The following is a 21,015-nucleotide window of genomic DNA, read 5'->3' on the forward strand; positions in this document are numbered from 1 at the left end:
CTTCAAATTTTTTTCGAAACTCAATGTCCATGTTAGACGTATCTCCAAGAAAATATGAAATTTTTTAAACAACAAGTCTGGTTCTTCCAAGACTAGCGATTACAGAGAAAGCAACCGTCTACTATACCGATGCAGCTTTTTTCTTTCACCATTAGACCTGGATAACTATTTCTACCCTAGGCAGCTTACGAGGCTATTTCATCCCTCATCAGAGTTTCTTTCAATTCCTTTTCCCATGTAGCTACAAAATCCCCATCTCGTGAATACCACCCTCACCCCCAGGTTGCCATTAGATAAACTGATTAAGATATATTCCTTCCCTTCAACATAATAGTCTGATTTGTGTGTAAATTTACACACAAACCAGACTATTATTTCGGAACAGAAGGAGCATTCAACTTGCTTGTTATTACCGTGAAATATAATTGAACCGGACATTTTCTTTTCAAAGATAACTAGTCACTTAATTTTTACATAATTTATAACGATGTGCTGATACTAATCGAGAAACTTAATGGTTAGGATTATTTTGTCTTAACAGCCCCTCTAATGTTAATATCGGCGAATTTCGACTATGAAGTATTTCAAGTTAAAAATGTCTTTAGTGCTATTATTGGGATTAAAAAGGGTGGGTTTTTGGGGGATTTTTGGGGTCATGAAATAACAATCTATATGACCCCTTATCTATATTTTTCTCTAATATCTAATCTACCCTTAATTTGATTAGTGTTAATTAAATTGATTAAGTAACTAATCATTCTTAGTGAATCAGTTAGACTAATCCAAACATTAATTTTTTGTAAATCTAAACTTGATTTTTTTGAGTTTTGAAGAAGGAAAAATGGTGATTTTGGTGAAATTTCTTTGACAAATTTTGAAGACAAATGGCGAAACCCTTCATCACAAAACTCAAGATAACCTTATAATCAACTCCCAACATCAATTTTACCAGTTCAAATTCGTCGAAAATCTGAAAAAAAAAATATGGAATTTTCTGTAGTAACTGCTGGGTAAACTTGTCGACCCGGCCGAAAATCAACACAACGGTTGGGATATTAGAAATTTCCAGACGTAACACCACAAAACGGTTGGGAAATCAGGAACTCCCAGCCGTGATTATAGAAAACAGACAGGAATTTACGAACTTATGGCCGTTATTCTTCCCTGAATAACCCGAGTCTGCAAAACGGCTGGGTTTACAAAACATTCCCGGGCGTAATTAGATTTGAAAGTTGAGAAATTTTTTGATTCAACATGAATTCTTAATACGATTGAAAATTACTAATACTTGCATTAACTAGACCACAATAAAACTCATTACATGCTTAATATATCCCCATTACAAAGTTGGTTTTAATAACATCCCTTCCGATGTATCAAGAAATCTTTGATGATGATCATTTGAGCTTCGAAGTTGAAATTATAACCTTTCCATTTTCTCCATTCCTTGTTAGCTTGAGCTACGACTTCTTCATCAGTCTCACCTCTAAGTCGAAGTTGCTTGCACATACGAAGTAAATCCATATACTCTTTCACTTTTTTGCGTATGTTTGAGAATCGAAGATACAATTCAATCCCATCGCGGTTGTTAGGGTTACCTGTTTCACTACAAAATTTTTTAAAAATATTCTTCCAATAAGATTGACTTGGTACACCACCATTCTTTCGTTCTTCTCCCTTCTTTGGATAGCATAGCACAAAATTTTGACAAAGAGATAAGTCTTCATCCAAATTAAAGTCGGGTTTATCCTTTGAGTACATTGCATTGAGTTATCAGGAGTTTTACTAGAGCTTGTAGGTGTGATTTTGATTTGGAATGGGTGGTTATATGGAGAACAAGTTATTTCAAGTTTAAATAGGTGGTTGAATAGCTAGAACCTTCTATAGATTAGTCTTCAAACGGATATATTTTTCAAAATTCAAAAAACTAGCCGATTTGAAGTGGTACAAGTGAAATTATAGAGCATTACGGCTGGGAAATGATAGGCATACCAAGCCGTAATTCTGTATGACCTGCAGAGTTGGCGGTCTGTCAGAGTTACGGCTGGGATTCCTGGCCGTAACCCTGATTTTTTACTTTTAGCCAGAAAAACGGTTGGGATTCCTGTCCATGCTGGAAATTACGGCTTGGATATGTAGCCGTTTCTAGGAGCCCTTTTTTTTGGTTTACCAGAGTACTATACGGCTAGGAATGTCCCAACCGTAAACTGTCACAGATGCGTTTCCGAACCGTTTCCAACGTAACGGCTAGGAAGTATCTAGTCGAACAAGACGTAAATTTGTTTACGGATATAAGACCTAACCGTGATTTTAACACGGCTTGGATATCTAGCCATAAACAAGACTCATTGTAGTTCAAGGAATTTATACCAAACAACGGCTAGGTTTTTCCCAACCGTGAACAAGCCACAGACGGGTTTCCTAACCGTGGTTCATTTTACGGCTAGAAGTTTCTAACCGTTTTCATTTTTACGGCTATGAAAGTTTATTTTTCAACATTTATAGGCATTTTCGGCTAGGTTTTGTGAAGCAACGACCTAGCTGAAAATGCCTGAAAAAAACAATGATGTTGTCTTTTTCCTCATTTTAGATTAAACACATGAAAGACTAACATTAATTCATAAATGCAAAGTTATAAAAATCCATCCATCTCAATCCTTAACCAAAGAACGAAATCAGTAAAATGTCAAAGGCTTAGATAACAAAATATTCATGAAGTAAAATACTAAAAAGCGAGTAGATTGTCATTCACTTGATTCCTCCCCAGAAGACTCTTGTAAAACGAATCCAAATCGTCCTCTTGGTCACGTTCAACAACTGGTTCTACAACTCTAGGATTTTTACCTCCTTTTACCTTACCAGCTTGAGTGGGAGTTTTTTTACCTCCACCACGTCCACCTCGAGCAACACTTGTTCCACCACGACCTTCTTTTTTTCCACCTCGAGTACTTGTTCCAGCACGGACTCCTTTTTTGCCGCCCCTTCCCTGCTTTGACGGAGCTTGCTCACGGCGGGGGGGGGGGGGGGGGGGGGGGGGGGGGGAGTATCTGAGTCGTCGCTAGAACAAGGAGACCTAGCCCTCTTATTTCTCCTTGATCCGTCGTCTTCTTGAAGATATAAACCTCCTTTCTCATGGAGTACTATGCCTTGGACTCGATTCCGAAGTAATCTTAGTTCAGGGACGGTTAACTTCTCTTCCGAATCAATCATACGGGTGATTTCCTTGGACACCCAATTAACTCGTTCAACCTATTTTTCAAATCAAATACACTTATTCATAGCTAATCAACAAAAAAAACATTTATAAACATAATTAGTAGTATACGTACCACCATCTTCTCCCATTCATTTTGTTCATTTATCTCTTCCGCTGATTTTGAACTCTCTTTCGCTGCCTTCTTCAAATATTTCCGTGCCTCAGGATCCATATTTTCCACATAAGTATGAGCCCACTCTTGATACCATCCCATGTAATTAGCATCCGCTTCGGAAGTCCCATGAGCAACTTCAAGCCCTCTTCTACTCATTTGGTTTGCTTGTTGGGAACGAGCATTCCAATCTTCGACCGACGGAGCTATTGTTGTTGCATATTTCAATTTGAAATCTTTTTCCTTAAACATGGAGTTGGATACGCTCAGTGAAAAACGAGATTCTTGAGGTACAATTTTCTGGAAAATACCAATTTGGCGGAGCGTTCTACGAGGATCCAAAATGACGAACCCGGTTAAATGAAACAAAGGTCCCGTATAGGTCTTCACGTTAGAAAATACTTTATCACCAACTTCCTCATCAAGTTTCAAATATGGATCAAACACCACATCATTAATTGTCAAAGGATCCAATTTTCTCCTCGTTTCGACCATTTCATTCTTTTTATCCTTGTGTTGGGTCCCGTTAAAGGGGTATCTTCCTACTGTAGGTTTCTCTAGAGGCCATTTTGTATCCCGAGCAGGCCTTAAGGATTTGAAATGGTCGTAAACCTATGACTACGGAACAAAAATTAGTCAATTATACATACAAACCAATATATATAAAATTAAAATAAACTAGCATTTGTTATATTAACACAAAAATATACCTGGATAAGAGCAACACATCCCGTAATTTGTATTATGTTCCACCTAGAAGCTTTGCGAAGATTCTCCATCACACTATCAAGGAGGGCGGTGCCCCACGAGTACCTAGGAACCTCGTTCGTTTCCGGATCGAGACTGAGAGCCTTCAACCACTGCAAATAACAAGCATTCACCTTATTTCCTGAGAAATCGGGAAAAAAGACGGTCCCAAAAGCGTGCAACAAGTAAGCTATAGCCGTATGTCTAGCTCTTTCTGCGCCCATCACGATCTCTCCATTCTTGGTCTTACGGTCAGAATCCTCAAACTGATCCCTCAGACGAACCATGTTAATCTTCCTTGACTTATTAATTGTTTCATAACATTCACCCGGTTGTCTAACTTCCCTTTTAGCTCTGGGCGGGGCTCCATAACCAATCTCAAACTCTTCTTCCGCTTGATCTTTGCTCCATCCAAGACAGTGGTTAGCTAAGACATAAAGCTCATCATAAGGTAGAATATTGTTGAAACCCTCATACACAGCCTTTCCTTCCAAAGCAAGACCGGTGATTTCCTTTGCATCATCCGAAGTCATAGTCATCTCGCCGAATGGGAGTTGGAAAGTCATGGTTTCGGGCCAGAATCTTTCTCTAAAATTACAAACTGTCACAACATCATACGACTTCTGCAACACCTCGATTTCGGACCATAACCCCTAAGCTTTTACCAAAGCTACCACATCTGGATGCTCACCCTTCAACGACCAAAACCTTGGTTGTTGGTGCTTTAGTTTAGGAACCGCTTTATCGGGAAACTACAAATAATATAAAATTTTGGTTGTTACGATTGAATATCCATAATAAAATGAAAACAACATATATTAAATTTGGTTTTTTATCTTTGCAGCACAGACTCTAGCAGCCCATGATGACTCGTAACCAATCAAGACGGAATGATCTTTTAGGTAAAAACTCCATAGCATCAATGATGTCTCTTGCATTATCCTTTGGTGGATACTTCTTCTTTCCATCCTTCTTGTCCTCCTCAACCACTGCTTTACCTTTATCAAGAGCAGCACCACTAGAACTACCAGCTTCAGTAACAACTACACCTTGATCAAGAGCAGCACTAGAAGTGGCAACTTCAGTAACAAGTCCACCTTCATTTCCTACTACAACAATATCTACACCTTGATTTCCTACAGCAGCAACATCTACACCTTGATTTCCTACAACAACTCCACCTTGATTTCCTAAAACAACTTCACCTTGATTTCCTCTAGTAACAGCAAGACCATCATTTCCTCCTGAAACTCCACCTTCATTTCCTCCACTAACAGCAAGCACAAATTCACTTACTCCACCAACTCCAACTTCACTTGTATTCCTTGTATTTGCACCAAATGGTTTTTCGTGACGAGGTTGCAGAGTGGGCTCACTAGAAGGTGTTACTTCTATTGATCTTTTCTTTCTCTTTTCGTTTCTTTTCAAAGACAAACCAGACAAGAATGCAAAAGAAGATAATTCACAACGGCTGGGAAATCTTGACAAAACCCAGCCGACAGCATAAAAACGGCTAGGATGTATGCAAAGTTCCAGACGAAAATACATTTACGGATAGGTTAATTATCAAACGACCAAGATGTAATAAAAAAACTTCTAGGAAAAGTGAAAAGTCCCAGCCGCAACAAACATAACAGATGGGATTTTGATTTATCGAATAAGCCATAAAAACAATAACTGCCGGGAAGTTTTCTTTTCTCATTGCTTACTCATATTACAGATAGGAAAACCTAGCCGCCATATATAATCGGCTAGGAAACTAACATACACGGTTGGGAAAACCAATTACAGACAGAAAATCCTAGACGTAACCACTACCGCTGAAACATGAATTCGAACACAGAGATATATACGGCTAGGAAAGTTCCAGCCGTGATTAAGTTGTTGCGGATGGGATTATTCTATCTCGTACGCATCGACTAAATTACGGCTGGGTATTCAAAAATTTCCCAACCGTGAGAATATAAACGACTGGTAGTTCTTAGATCTCCCAACCGTGATACATATAAATGGCTGGGAAACAAACATATACCAACCGTGATACTTATTTACGGTTGGGAATCAAAGAACTCCCAGCCGTAAACAGTTTCTGAAACTGTTTTTTCAGACCTAAAATCTTCGAAACTTAATGAAAGATCGATAAAAAGCTTAACTAAAGAGTGGGTATTTCGATTCATACCTTATTGCTGTCATCTCAAGAGTCTGGGAGGCTGGTGCATCTCCTTCATTCAATTCCTCTTCATCTTCACTTACCACTTAATTAGTTGAAGTTGGTTTCTCTACTTCAATAGGAGGTTGATTCGACGAAGACTGACCTAATTTTTCGTTTTCTTTCATGCTTTTATACTAGGAGTTTAATCGACGACTTTTGGAATCGACGATTAGTCGTTGATTAAACGAAGAGAATGGAAGAAGAAAAAAAAAAGAAAAAAAAAAGAGAAGAAGAGGGACAGAAAAAGAAGAAGAAAGAAATGAATGGGGTTCAATTCAAGACTTTTAATTCATTTCAGTTTTTTTTCATTTAATAATTTCAGTTTTTTTTTTGATTAGATTAATCAGTTAATAAGGGTAGAAGTGTCTTAAATGAAAATGAATGAGGGTGTTTCTGAACTTTCACATAAATTTGATCTCCCCCTATACCATTTAGTCTCCATCTAGCATTTTAAGCCCCCAAAGTCACACCCCATCAAAGCCCCAATAATAGCAGGGCTGAATTGGGGGCCCTGAAAGAATAATTGGGGACCCCTAGCTACAAGACAAAAAAGGTCATGAAATAGTAATTGGAGGTTATCCCTTATCTCATTTTTTTAAAATGGCTAAACTACCCCCAAATCATTAGTATTATTTGAGTTGATTAGTTGTTAATCTTACTTAATTTGATTTTAACCTTTTTTTTTTTCAAATTTTTTGTTTGCAATTTTTTTTTTTGCCGAGATTTGTATGAAAAATCGTCATGGAGGTGAAGTGTTTCATTGACGACTCTCAAGAGTCGTTACTATTTCCAAAACGACCCTCAAGAGTCGTTAATGATAGAAAAACGACCCTCAAGAGTCATCATTGTTTCAGTGACGACTCTGAACAGTCGTTAACGCATATAAAAGAGTCGTACTAATATTGAATAAGACCATGACGATCCTTTGATGTATTTTTCCGGAGAAGATAACGACCCTTTTATATGCATTAACGACTGTTTAGAGTCGTCATTCAAACAATGACGACTCTTGAGGGTCGTTTTTCAATCATTTGAGGGTCGTCAATGAAACAATGACGACCCTTGAGGCTCGTTTTTAAAATAGTAACGACTCTTGAGAGTCGTCAATGAAACACCTCACTACCACGACGATTTTTCATACAAATATCGGCAAAAAAAATTAAAAAAAAATAATAAATAAAAAAAATTAAAAGTAAAAAGAGTAAAAATTAAAAAAATTTAAAACTAACAAAAATAAAAAATAAAAATTAATAGGTTGACATGTGTCACAATTCCAAGAATTGGGATAATCTACTCTTTTCATGGTATTTAGACACCCCTTATCCTCTTTCCATGAGTGGGATAGGAATTTAAGACTCCCAATTATTTTTCCAGGACCCCTAATTGAGCCCTGAATAATAGGATTCAAAGAATTTACCTCAGAAGATAGAGAAAGGAAAATTAGATAAGAAGAGATTAATGGTGCACGAGTGACAGTAACAGATTTCATTTTGTAAGATGAGCACCCACCACACCCACAGCATCTATCTGCATGATGTTTGTGGTGACAACTTACTGACTGAATCACTGAATTATGTAGAGCGCGCAAAGAAAGAGATGGTGAACTTGTTTAAGAGGAGGGTTGACAGACATAGAAGTTAATGCAATGTGGACCATACTAGATTGGCCACTCTATTTTTCATATCAAAATTCTACATTTATATATGTCACAGACTCTGTTTATTCACCACATCTTCCGTACACTTATCCTATCGCTCACTACAATCACATATTGGTCCAGCCATTACGAGCTAGCTAGACTCCTTTTTTCTTTTGCAATGGATGTGATTTTAAAATGAAAACTAAACTAAAGAAGGGAAAAAAAAGCTCACGACGCCAAGCTGTTCCTACCTCTCTATGAATAGCAGCGTGAAAGGTCGCCGAAAATCATCAAAAAAACTGGCCGCCCATCGCCCTTTTATTCCATTAAATCAGAATCTTGAAACATTGTTAATACATAGATTTACAAAGCTAAAACATTTTTTAATTATCATTATCCAATATAATTTTGCTAATCACTTAATTTATACATTAAGTATATGATCATCACAACTGGGTGGAAACTTTTGAGTGGGTGTGAGGCATCTAAAGCACATGCAAGCTTGCTATAGGAAATTAGCCGCGTTTCACGCATATATGTTTGGAAGGTGGGACCACTTTACACAGGTGGCAAGTATCACGTGACATTTTCTCCCGTCACCACCAACATACTCTGAATCTGATTAGCAAAAAAAAAAAACAAGATTATAAAATTAATCGGGATCTACACCCTAATCATCACTGTTATTATCTGTTGATTAACTTTTGTCAACCATAGTCAACCTTATTTAATTTTACCTTCCTCACGTGACTCACGACTGTGTTGATGCAAGAAAAAACACGGGACGGGAGATCTTAATAGTACATCTACTGTGACCTTAATAGTTAGTAAGTTCGCGAATGATTCGCGAATCATTCGCGAATTTTTCCGTATCACGAATTTTACCGTCTTATTCGCGTACGTTTGCAACTCCGAACCCAAGTCGCGTATTATGTGGCATTCCCGGATTATTCGCGAACCGTTCACGAATTTTACGTATTCCGAATGATACGTCCACTTAATTCGCCATAAATTCTTTAGCTTTTACTTTTCAAAGACTCCATTTTTTGGGCTTTACTGCCTTCCGAGCATACACGACCGAATATTAGACGTGTTATAATTTTTATGAAACAAAAACGACTGAAGAGATTTGAAGGTGAAGGTGAGAGAGATCTCAAACTCACTAACCAAGCATCTAAACCACCATACGATATCCTCTTGGATAACTAATGTTGTATATATTATTAATATCATCATATTAAGTTTATTTTTTCTTTAAATAACTCACACATATGCATAAAAATTGGTCTATGACCTTATAAATACAAATTATTTGTTATATATAGATACCGAATTTTCAGAGCCGAACTCACATTTATAAATCGAATTATACACGTACGTATGCCGTTCCGAATTACTGACGAATCACGTCCCGTTGACCGAATTTTGGACCGAATCTGGATTTTACAAAACCGTATAATACTCGTACGTTTGCCGTTCCGTACGTTTGCCGAATCCCGAATTGCTAACTAGGATTGGTAGTATGATTTTTAATATGATTTCATGCATCAAGTTTTGTCCCCACGAATTTTTATCATCCATCCATCTATCTAATCTCATCACAGATCCGATTCATCATATGTACATCACGTGGTGTACGATTATCTTAACTTTACACCACTTGATGTACTGTATAATCTCTTTTTCTCATCACCAGCTTAATGACTTTAACTACACCCCTTCTTCTCGACGAGTACTTCACTAGACCAACTACGAGCTTCTTAATCCATACTTGATTAGGTTTTAGCTTGAAATTCTTATGGTGAGAAGTGAGAATGGTCCTCAAGAAAAAGTCGAACCCTCACGCGTTGTTAAAGGTTGGTACGGGTTTTGCTTGGGCTGACATCGCTCCAAAACTCCTATGGGCAGGATTATGTTGTTTTATGTGAATAGGCAAGTCCTACCAAAATTGGTACCTGCCTTTAGCCCTCGACTTCCAATTTGTTCATGACATCTGAGTGTCATCCCACTTGATTATCATCAATGCTAGATCATGATCTGACGGTTGTTAGATTTGAGTGTCGTATTGTCGAGGATGGTTTGGGAAGCATGGGATTAGAACTTGCAAGTGTAGATAAGAGAAGAGGAAGGTTAATTAGAGCAACTGCAATGGACGAGTAAACCCAAATATTTGGTCCAGTGGGCTGGCGCAGTGGGATGGACTGTCGATCAAAATTTGATCAAAGAGTAAAAACCAGACCAAATTTGGTCGACGACCAAGACCAAACCAAAATATAGTCAGGCGTTTATATAATCTCCGCCTACACCACAGACGTTGATATAGTCTACGCCACTCATCAGGCACTCGTATAGTTAACGCCCAACGAACAGGCGTTGGTAAAATGTACGCCTGGATGGGGAGTTGGTTAAATGTACGCCCCGTCGGGCGTACGTAAAGTTAACGCGGGCAGCAGGCGTTTATATTCTTAATGCCTGAAGAGAGGCGTTTATATAGTCAACGCCTAAAGTTTTAAAACTTTAGGAAATTTGTTTGGGCGTTGTCTTTATCAACGCACCATTTTTTTTTTTTTTTTTTTTTTGAACCCGGGCGAACGTATAATCTCCGTCCCACACAGGCGTTGCTATAGTTCACGCCCCATACCAGGCGTTATCTTTATCAACGCCCCATACCAGGCGTTATCTTTATCAACGTCCCATGCCAGACGTAATCTTTATCTACGCTGGACGATGAAGCGGACTTTATATCAACGCGCGACCAAATTTACTCGTCACCCGCTACGCCACAGGACGGACTAAACCCAAATTTGGTCTTTTTTTTAGTCTTTGGTCTTTAGTTATATTCGCCCCATTGTGGACGCTCTTAGCGGCGTGAACAACTGACGTTAAAAAATGAAGGTGTGACGGCGTTAAAGAAACGGAGTCTTAGTGGCGTAACGGTGTTAGAGAAACGGAGTTTTTAGAGGAGTAACGGAAAGGACAAAAGAGAAAGTAAGTGGATATATAAAAGATGTTACCAGAGAGACCATCCGAACCCACTTCCTTTCTTCTTCTTCTTCCGCCGCTCCGTGAGAGAGAGAAGTGGTTTTTAAAGAGAGAGAAGAGAAACAGAGGAGAAGAGTCTTCCGAGGGAGAGAGTGGTGCATTTTGGTGTTGTATTTGCTAGTTCAAAAACTCAAATTACGTGCAGTTCAGAATTAAGAAGAAGAAAGATTTTGTTCGAATTATTAGAACCATATTCAGTTTCTGTGGAAAGATTCTGAATGTTCTTTTAACAAAAGGTAAACTTTTTAATCATTTCAGTTGGATCTATATCTATATATAATCCTTTTCTTCTGTCAGTGACGGTCAATTCTCCAACACAATTCTTCAATTCCATAATTAAAATTATGATTTCTGTTAGTTTTCAGGTTTTTCTGAATTCTTCGGAAGTTTTGTGTTGGTTCATTTCATCAGTAAGCAAGTGAAGTTGAATTTCACTAGTCGAGGAGGAGAATTTTCAGGTTTGAGAAACGGAATGCACCACCGATCTTAAGTCGAGTGGAGGAATCAGATTACTCAGAATTTCACCTTTGAATGTTTACTGGATTTTAAAATTCTGCTTGAAGATTGAAATTGAAATCACGAAAAGTGAAGGAAGGAGAAACAGAGTCTGGTTTACTTAGCGGGAATTCAGGACACAACAAAAACGACTTGCTTTCGATCTGGAAAACATTTTCTCGGGAATTGAACTTAAAATCAGAGTTGTTGAGATTCTCCTTGTCAATAAATAATCAAATTTTCGCGCCCATGGAATTATCTCAGTCTTGTTCTTTTGGAACTGAAGGTATTAAATCAAAATCCTAAATTTCATTTCCATTTGAAATTGTTGTAAGGGTTGCAAGTATTTTTAATCGAGTTTTGTTTTTTTTTCAGGTAAAAAACCAACACATGATTTTCTATCACTATACAATAATCATTCATCTTTCCAGCACCAAGATCCAAGACCTTCTCAAGGTATGTGCAGAGTACTCTGTAATTCTCCTTAATTTTAGAACATCTAATTAAAAATCACTATTAAATAATTAATTCTTACAAAATAAAAGTATATCACTTTTATTTTTTTTTACCAACCATCATCTATACCTTACATTTGTCCTAAAATATCATTAGTCTAATCGCATTTGTAACTTTTTTGGACAACAACTGGCTAGATCCATCTACAACGATTGATGAATTTTAGCCGTTGGATGATTAATTTTATTTTTTGAAATGTGGGGTCATTAAATTCCCTCAAAACTTCATAATCAGATCAACATAGAATCTGTGGATGCTGCACTGCAGTTGGCATAGACTAACAGTCTTTATGGTGTATGAAGAGATTCAGCTTATGATCTGAATGATCTGACTGCTACTGATATTAATGAGTCAGGGCCATAAAGTGTGAATTTTAGATGAGACATAAATTCAGACACCATAATTGAGGTCTGAAGTTATATAAAAATTGCAAATATACAGGAGTAGTGTAAGTCCTAGAAGTTTTGCGGATAAATTTAATCCTATATATTGTGCAGGAATTTACTTGAAAACTCGAGATTTCTTACAACCACTTGAAACAGTAGAAAAAAGCATTTCAAAGGGAGAAAGCAGTAGCATAGTCGAAACATCATCGTCGTCTCCTGTTATTATTGAAAAAAAGGCCATCTCACAGCCTCGACCGCCTTCTTCATCATCTTCTGCTTCCTCAATTGAACACGTACTTCCCGGTGGGATTGGAACTTATACTATAAGTCACATTCCAAATTTCGGTCAACAACAAGTTGTTCCTGGACAAGAAAGACCTACTAGTTCATCAGTTATTGCTCCTGCAGCTCCAACGACTAGTTATGAGAAAAAAACTGATGTAGTAGTGAATAATAGAGCTGCTGTTTCTAATAGTAATAGTTCTTATAGTGGTGGGAGTTCGTTTACATTGTGGGGAGATTCTGTCGTTGAAAAAAAAGCCTCATCGTTGGCGATGATGTCTAAGAATGGGAGTAGTAATGGGGATCATGGTCAAGCTCTTAGAGGTAAGTGGTTTACTCCTATACTTTTAGTCGGCTGAAAAACATAGTAGTATAAAGTAATTGGTGGAAAAGAGGATGGCATGGGTATTTTTTGTTTTTTTAAAGCCATTGAATTTAGTATATTAGTTTGCTAATCCCTATACATAATTGACATAAATCTGGATCTCCGCTGTCAGGGATTCTATATGTTTACCCCTTCTATTTAAACACCTGAATTACAACCAAGACTTTTATAAAGTTAGATCTCTGTTGGGATCATGGGCATATTCGCTTTAATGTTAGTTTATACTTATTAGTTTTGGTTTTATCACCCATCCAGTGCAAGCAAATGAATTAGGCCGATTTGATCCAAGAGCGTCAGAACTAAACAAGCCAATTAGACGATTTGAAATGTTTAAGCATTCACAATAGTTCATAAAGGTTATAAGCATTTGCACTTGCTTTTTAAACTCTGAAGGATTTTTTAAGTCCTTCATATCTTGCCGTCTATAACAAATAATTTTCCAAAGCGTCTGTCCGAATCCACGGTTAGATGGTCTCACAATTTTTTTTTCTTTTCATTGTTCAGTAGATCAAGAAAGATCAATTTTCTGTTATGTGTTCCTTAAACCCGACACGTAGTATTCAACACGTAATATGCACACTTGTTTATTTCTTACTTCCTAATTGAATACTAACAAAAGTGTTCATTGTCACTCATATATCATGTGATGTGATACCCAAATTCAAACCATCCCATGTCAAAACTCTGAAGAATAAGACCCAAATGAAGTCAACAAACTAGTGCAGGGTTCATGGTTTATACAGAACTATCGCTAAATACGCCTAGCAAGATGCGTCTAGAAGATTATTCTAGTTGTTTTAAGATGCTCCTTTAGTGCAATTTCTGATTTTCTTGAAAAGAACTGTTTGGACCTACCATTTCTGCCCATGTTGCTTGCACCATTATGTGAAGTCCTCAACTTACCTGTCTAACAACATTTCCTCTGTTTTATAAATTGTTTTGTAGAATCTGTGCACAATTTAGGGAAGTGGTCATCAGAGCAGTCATTGCCGTCTAACCCTTACATTCTTCCCAGCAGCTTTAACTCTCTTCCTTCATCCAAGTATGCGATTCTTACTCTCTTTCCCTTTTCTTGTTTTTTGCTCATGCTTTTTATGGTTTAGGCATCTTTTTCAATCTTTTCTCACTCAGTTAAATTTCGGCAAAAATCTACAGGGGAATGTCCCAGAAAAATCAGAGTTTTATGGAAATGATGAAATCAGCCAAGAGTCTTCACGAAGATGATGATGACGATGAAATATATCTTGGAAAGAGAGATATATCTTCCCAGAAAGGTGTGTTACTGAACTGTAACCATGAAATTTGGAATCCCATGCTATTAGTGTTTTTGGATAGAAAAGGATTGAATGGAGCAACCAAGCTGTAAATACAATATTATTTACTTCTCATAGTTCTTTCCGGAATTTGCAGAATTGACAGTGAAAGTTGACAGCAAAAATATCGATCAGAAAGCCAATACGCCGAGGTCAAAACACTCTGCAACAGAGCAGCGCCGAAGGAGCAAGATTAACGACAGGCAAGTTATTATATGTCTTTCTTACTTTAAACCCGTCACAACATCGAATTTGAAATCGTTTGAATTCTTATGCTGCTTTATGACGTTCAGATTATGAAGAGTTCATTGCATAGTTAGTAACTTACAGCTGTGGGTTTGGAGTCTCTTTTGTACACTTTTGAGGGACTGAATTTAAGCATTGCTTGTGTTTTGCTTTATTAGCTGTTGCCTATTGTGTTTAAAGAAGTGTCTTCGGTGTTATTGTTTTCGAGAGATTGGTTTGAAGCATTTATGTTTTACCTTATTAGGTGTCATGTATAACGTATTGCTTCATGTGTTCCTAATATCCGATCAACTGAGTAGAATCAAATAGTCAAATAGCTTTAAAATGTTTCGAGTGAGTTTGTTAAGTACTGAAGTACTCTCATGAACACGATCTTTATTTCTCTAATCTGACACCTTTTCTACTTGTCCTGCAGATTTCAGATACTGAGGGAGATTATACCCCTTAATGATCAAAAGAGAGACAAGGCCTCATTTCTACTGGAGGTACCACATCTAGGAATATCTTCACAACTGTTAAATGACAACAAGAAACAACTGAGTAGTTATTTAGCCTCTGATAGCAGCACAAATACTTGCAGAAACTATTATCAAATAATTGATTATTTGGTTCTTGTATGCAGGTTATCGAGTACATTCAGTTTTTACAGGAGAAAGTCACTAAATATGAGGGTCCCTACCAAGGATGGAATCAGGAGCAAACAAAGTTGATGCCTTGGGTAATACTAACTTAGTGTTAGATCTGTGAAATTTAGTTTCAGTTTTCATGCCTGTCCCTACAAGTAAATTTTCTTAACGATCAGATAGAGGAGTTGAAAGGTTGATGTTGTTTCGTTTTATGTAGCAGAGGAATAGAAATAGGACTGGAGAAAACATGGCTGATCATTCTCGTGTGGTAAAGAATGTCCCTGGTCCAGGAATGATATTTGGTGGAAAGTTTAATGACCCAAACATCCCTATCTCATCGACCCTGGTAGGGAATGCACATAATGTAGTAGAAAATGACTTAACACCAGGTGTTTCCTATAAACCTATGGAACCCCACCTTGGGAGAGCAAACAAGGCATTGCCCCTTCCGGTTCCTATTCGACCAGAATTGTTCACACCTGCTGGTGATCTTGCCCAACCTATACAAAGACCAACACTTGATGAAGCGAACCTGGCAACCGGAGCTGAATCACATTTACGGCAGAGTAGACCATGTGGTGTTGCTGCAACTGATGTGCTCAAGGAGAGGGATGAAATGGCAGTAGAAGGGGGAACAATTAGCATATCAAACGTCTATTCCCAAGGGTGAGTTCATACCAATGTTTTCATTTCGGCCAAGCACTTCCCTTTACACCATTTTTACACCACAAAGTCCATTGTTTGCCGCATTCCTTGCTTAGACCAGCATGACTAGCTAGGAAAACTACTATATGGCTGATGAGGGCGTATCCATTTGATACAGGTTGCTAAATAATTTGACAAAAGCACTACAGAGTTCTGGTGTAGATCTTTCACAGGCAAGCATCTCTGTGCAGATTGATCTGGGGAAGCAACGGCTGGCAGCTTCAAAGGTAACTTGACTTCCACCTTTACTTTACTTTGCATTCTTTTTTCTTTTTTTTTTGTCAATTGTTTTAATAACAAAAAGAAATAATTTGAGTTATCTTTGAAATAGCCTCTGCTGGATCACACAAACCCTTCACATAGCAACCAAACAAACTCATGCTCCAGAAATTTGAACTGTGGAGAAGATTCAAACCAAGCTCAGAAGAGGCTAAAAATAGAAAACAGCTAGTAGGACTTATAAATACCTTTTGTATTCTCATCCTTTTCTTTTGTTGTTATATTATTGGGGGGTTAATTGATATTTTGTTTCTTGGTCTTAGAAATTACGATCTTTGTTTACCAGATCGATTGTACATGCACAACTGGTCTCATGTTTTGGTTTTAAAACACATGATTCCTACTCACGGACCCTTCTGTATTCTTTTATTTCATTTGTATTTGCTTCTTAGAGAGAGACTTCCACGGAGATATGGTGAAGCTGCTTACTATTTGAGGCTTCCTATCACCATGTGATGTTTCTCTTCTTGTCTTCTCATTTTGTTCCTCATGTTTATCAAAATGCAATGTACCATAATTTCTGATGCACTTCAACTTTTGTTTGTTTGTTTGTTTATCTAACTTAAGGGAGCCAAGTGAAGCAGCCTAAGGGTCGGCATCTAAACTGGGATCCTTGACCATGAATTAGCTAGTTTTACCCATTTGGCAAGCGTGAGCACTAATAAAAACTACAGTATTTCCTTCATCACGGTATCGGTCAAAGAATTGCCTTCAGAATATCTTGTAGAGTCTGCGGTAGGTCTTGAACATCTAAAGTTCAACAGCCTTACTTGGACTAGCCCACACCGGAACTGCTACACATCGCGCGAGTTATCTCGACAGGAACAATGGAGTGGGACCCCTCCCAACCAGGGACGGACCCAAAATTTATACTTGGGTAGGGCTGGAATCTCATTTATTAGCAAGGCGGCTAGAGGCCGCAAGTTTTTCTCGGACAAATTGTATAATTAGTACTCTAGTTGCCCTCTAATTTGCACTCAAAACCTTCTAAATTGCTTTAATACTCTGAGTTCTAGCCACAGGGGGTTGGCTTGGGGGTGCTCCAGCCACCCCTAAATCTTAAGAAATCACCTAAATATCAATTTTTTATGTGTATTTTTTGGGGGAAATTTTTATAGCCCCCTAGGAATTTAATGTTTAGCCTATAGTGTTATTTTATCCCACCCGGTCTTTCAATCCTGCTTCCATCACCGGTTCTAGCTACGTCAAGTGTCGACTAACCGAAAATTTTATTTAATTTAACTCTTTAATCTGATATAAGTTAGTGGGCTTGATTACTTTTAATCGATTAATACCTAACTAGTATGGGCTGACATTAATTATGGGCTAAAATGTGCATAACTAGTGGGCTGAACACAAAAATGTATCTGATTTGTATATAGAATTTTTTCTGGACCAAATTAAGGGACGGCTGGAGCCCCAGTTAGCCCCCTCATGGCCCGTCCCTGCTCCCAAATCCCAATCTGGTGGTTTTGCAGGGGTGGGTTTAGTGTGGGTCCCACCCCCTGTCTTTGCTCGGGATAACCCGTGGAATTTAGCCTGTGAGATGGACAAGCCCACACACCTTCAAGGTGCTGTACAAATAAGACCCCTCTTGAAGAGAAGTATCTAAGTCTGTGCCATTGTCGAATAGAATCAAATCAAATGCACCATCGCTGTTAGGAGTGATCCAAAGGGGAAGTGGTTACCCCCGCTTTCTACTAATTCTACTATCCACAATAAACGCATGTCAACAGGGACGATTTGCCTCTTAGTCTACAAGGTAGCAATATAGATAAGGCAATCTTAATCACAATCACGGCCATCTCATCCGTAGTAAACAAGCTGTTATTCTTACCATTACAAATAGACCAAAGCAACACAATAAATAGGTGCTATGATATCTAGAGTGGCATGGAGATTTGTTTGTGAACCTTATGAACTGTGAGTATCTTAAAAAGAAAAGTACTTCAAACAAGAGAAGAAGATAATTCTTATTAATATGTAGTGTAGATTCTGTAAAATAGACAAACAATTAAGCCACTATTTATAGGCTAGACACGAGGCATCACTATAATTAAACATCGGTAATCTATATTTACCCTAGATATTCCTAGGTTATGGAAATACACGTTTATAGCGTTCCCTCTAATGAGCATTGTGTCTAAGTCACTATAATTTGTTAAGGAAAATCAAGAGAGTAAACCCTGGAATTTGTGGAACGTATAGCACTTGTGGACACATGTATGTTGTCTCGTGAAAACCTCGACAAGAAAAATCCAGTGAGACAAAACCTTGATGGGTGGAAAATAGTACAACATGATAACTACGATAAACTACTTGTACCATGATGCTCCCCCGTAATGGATACTTCAACAAAATCTTTGACTTATAAATCTTTAACTCGATGAGTTCCAATTTTGTGAACCTATTTCTTGAACGTCGGAGTTGATAATTCTTCAATAAAGAGGTTTATTAGATTGTTACTTGAATGCACTTGTCAATACGACATTCTTTCTGTAAATGCAGCATGAAGAAAGACATTAGGAGAGATATGCTTCGTTCGATCACCTTTGATGAAGCATTCTTTTTAATTGTGTTGTGCAACCAGTATTGTCATCGTATATTATTGTCGATGAGTCTTTAATTGAACAAAATCAACATGATTCTTGAACGTTACATATTACTGACCTTATCCAAACACATTCAAGACTTGCTTCATGGACTGCTAATAACTCATAATGATTCATAGATGTAGCTTTAATTGTTTGCTTTACTGATCGCAAAGATATAGTTTTATCTCCATATGTGATCAAATACCCAGTTTGTGATCATCCTTCGTGTGGATCAGAAATAAAAACTTGCATCTCCGTATACAATTAGTTTTCGTTCAAATTCATAGGGGTACAAATAAACCTAAATCAATAGTACCACTGAAAAGTGATTGACTCCAGTCCAACGTCTTTAGTTGGATCAGAGCTGTATCTGGGTAATAGATTTACTGAAAAAGATACACGTTGTACAAGATATATAAGAACACCAATTGCACTTAAATATGGTAATTCTGGACCAAGAAGTTCTTCACCATCTTCTTTAGGGAGAAACGTGTTTCTATTCGCATCAAGTGATCACACGACCATGTGACATAGTTGTTTATTTAGGACTCCAAAATCGTTCTGACTTTCTTGCAAAATATTTCCCCGAATACTGATGTGAACGGTGCAAGGTGTTAGAGCATTGCTCGGTTGAACCCGCCAAGTGTTGGTATGTCAAGATTGGTTGTCAAATTTTAGTATAAAAACTCAAAATTCGCTTGATTAGATTGCTAGAGTCAACTTCGTTAGGTTAGACTAGGAATTCTAGAAATGTTGAGACATACAAGTAGTATTCTGAAGACCTGAAGATTCTGAAGACGTGTCGACATCAGCGAAAATATCATCCTTCCACTTGAGGTTAGTAATATAATACTTGACTTGTTACCATTTTTATATCGTTACTTTCAAGTCGTTTCGGTTGAAAACATAACATGCGAAGTTATATACATGAAACTCTAGTATTGGATACTTGATCATCTTATTATGATCAAAGTGTCAAGGAAGAATATAAAAGTTGTTTTACAAACCTTATTATATTGTGTTAGATCATTTCTCGGTCGAAATCGCAAGCGTTGCTATCAAGCTTGTTGTCAAGTTTAGTTGCCAGAACTATAAGTCTTGATTTCTAGTCTACTTATAGCTAAGTCTCGGAATAGGATAAAAAGTGTAGTTGAGCTCTAGACTCCATGGCGATCATCATACAAAGACGAAAAACTACTCAAGGAACTGGTGGAACTTCATCGACTAAAAGGTATGTGGAGACTTGAACTTATCTATCACTCAAAAGTCTATCTACTCTATCTCCTATCTTGAGACAAAATTCGTATTGCTATATAAACTTTGATTATACACATTTGCTATTTCGAGCCGAGTTTATCTCGCTTATCTATTTCTCGAAATATGTGTTGGTAAGCTTTCGCTTTGGCCAAGTTCATCTTTACTAGTGACGAAAGTCATATTAAGTTGCAACTACTTGAAAATTGCTTTGACGAAAAACAACTATATAACGTCCTCTAAGAATGTTTTTATGATTGAAATGAGAGTTTATATTATATAATCATGGTTGGATATAAACATTGTCTGGTAACTCATACGTGTGTAAGTCCTTATTTCTTGAACCAAAGTATGCGTACTTTGCTGCTCAGGAAAACCGGAACTAAAGTACGCGTACCAGTACGCATACTGTCGGAAGTTCACATCCCGTAAATTTCTGCTGGAGTTTGTGAACTGAAAACAAACTCATTCCGGGTACTTATGTTCGCGTACCACTATGCGTACTTAAGTTGGTTATTTTCTAAAAACGATTATTCGTGAACTTAAACTTATATAAACTAAGGAATGCATATTTGCAGACCGTGGCTATAAAGTTCATGAACAGATTCGAGTGAATCAAATCGTTTTTGCTTCGACTGTGTCTTGTATACTTCTATAAGATCTAAGCAATTGAACAAATCTCTAACTAGTTCATTTGAGTCATTTGAACTAGTTATGGTAAAGAAGAATATGGTTGATACGAAAGTGCTCATATGGCTAACCATTTGGTTAAGTTTTGTTGAACCAACTAGATGTACATGTTTGAGTACGGTTACACAAAACTAAATAAACGTGCATTTCATTTGTGTGTAACCAGCTAAGTTTTGATCTAACGGTTGAAAGATATTAGGTTGAATCTAATCAGGTTTTCATCTAACGGTGATATT

The 21,015-nt window shown here is 37.5% G+C and overlaps 1 protein-coding gene across 6 annotated transcripts; it reads left to right on the forward strand.

Moving 5' to 3' along the window:
• Positions 1 to 11,007: 11,007 nt before the first annotated feature.
• Positions 11,008 to 17,242, forward strand: LOC113275742 (transcription factor BIM2-like). Of its 6 annotated transcripts, XM_026525299.1 has the most exons (13): positions 11,008 to 11,244; positions 11,374 to 11,789; positions 11,879 to 11,959; positions 12,517 to 13,011; positions 14,018 to 14,114; positions 14,228 to 14,346; positions 14,483 to 14,588; positions 15,047 to 15,116; positions 15,254 to 15,349; positions 15,475 to 15,923; positions 16,081 to 16,189; positions 16,634 to 16,693; positions 16,809 to 17,242. In XM_026525299.1, the coding sequence occupies exons 2-12, from the start codon at positions 11,753 to 11,755 to the stop codon at positions 16,658 to 16,660; spliced, it is 1,686 nt and encodes a 561-aa protein (XP_026381084.1). In that variant the 5' UTR covers positions 11,008 to 11,244; positions 11,374 to 11,752; the 3' UTR covers positions 16,661 to 16,693; positions 16,809 to 17,242. The 6 variants fall into 6 exon arrangements, with proteins under 6 accessions (XP_026381084.1, XP_026381086.1, XP_026381083.1 ...); XM_026525301.1 differs by lacking the exon at positions 16,634 to 16,693; XM_026525298.1 differs by lacking the exon at positions 16,809 to 17,242 and having other exon boundaries at positions 16,634 to 16,779.
• The last annotated feature ends 3,773 nt before the right edge of the window (positions 17,243 to 21,015 follow it).

This window comes from Papaver somniferum, chromosome 4 (genome assembly GCF_003573695.1).
Source record: "Papaver somniferum cultivar HN1 chromosome 4, ASM357369v1, whole genome shotgun sequence".
Classification (NCBI taxonomy): domain Eukaryota; kingdom Viridiplantae; phylum Streptophyta; class Magnoliopsida; order Ranunculales; family Papaveraceae; genus Papaver; species Papaver somniferum.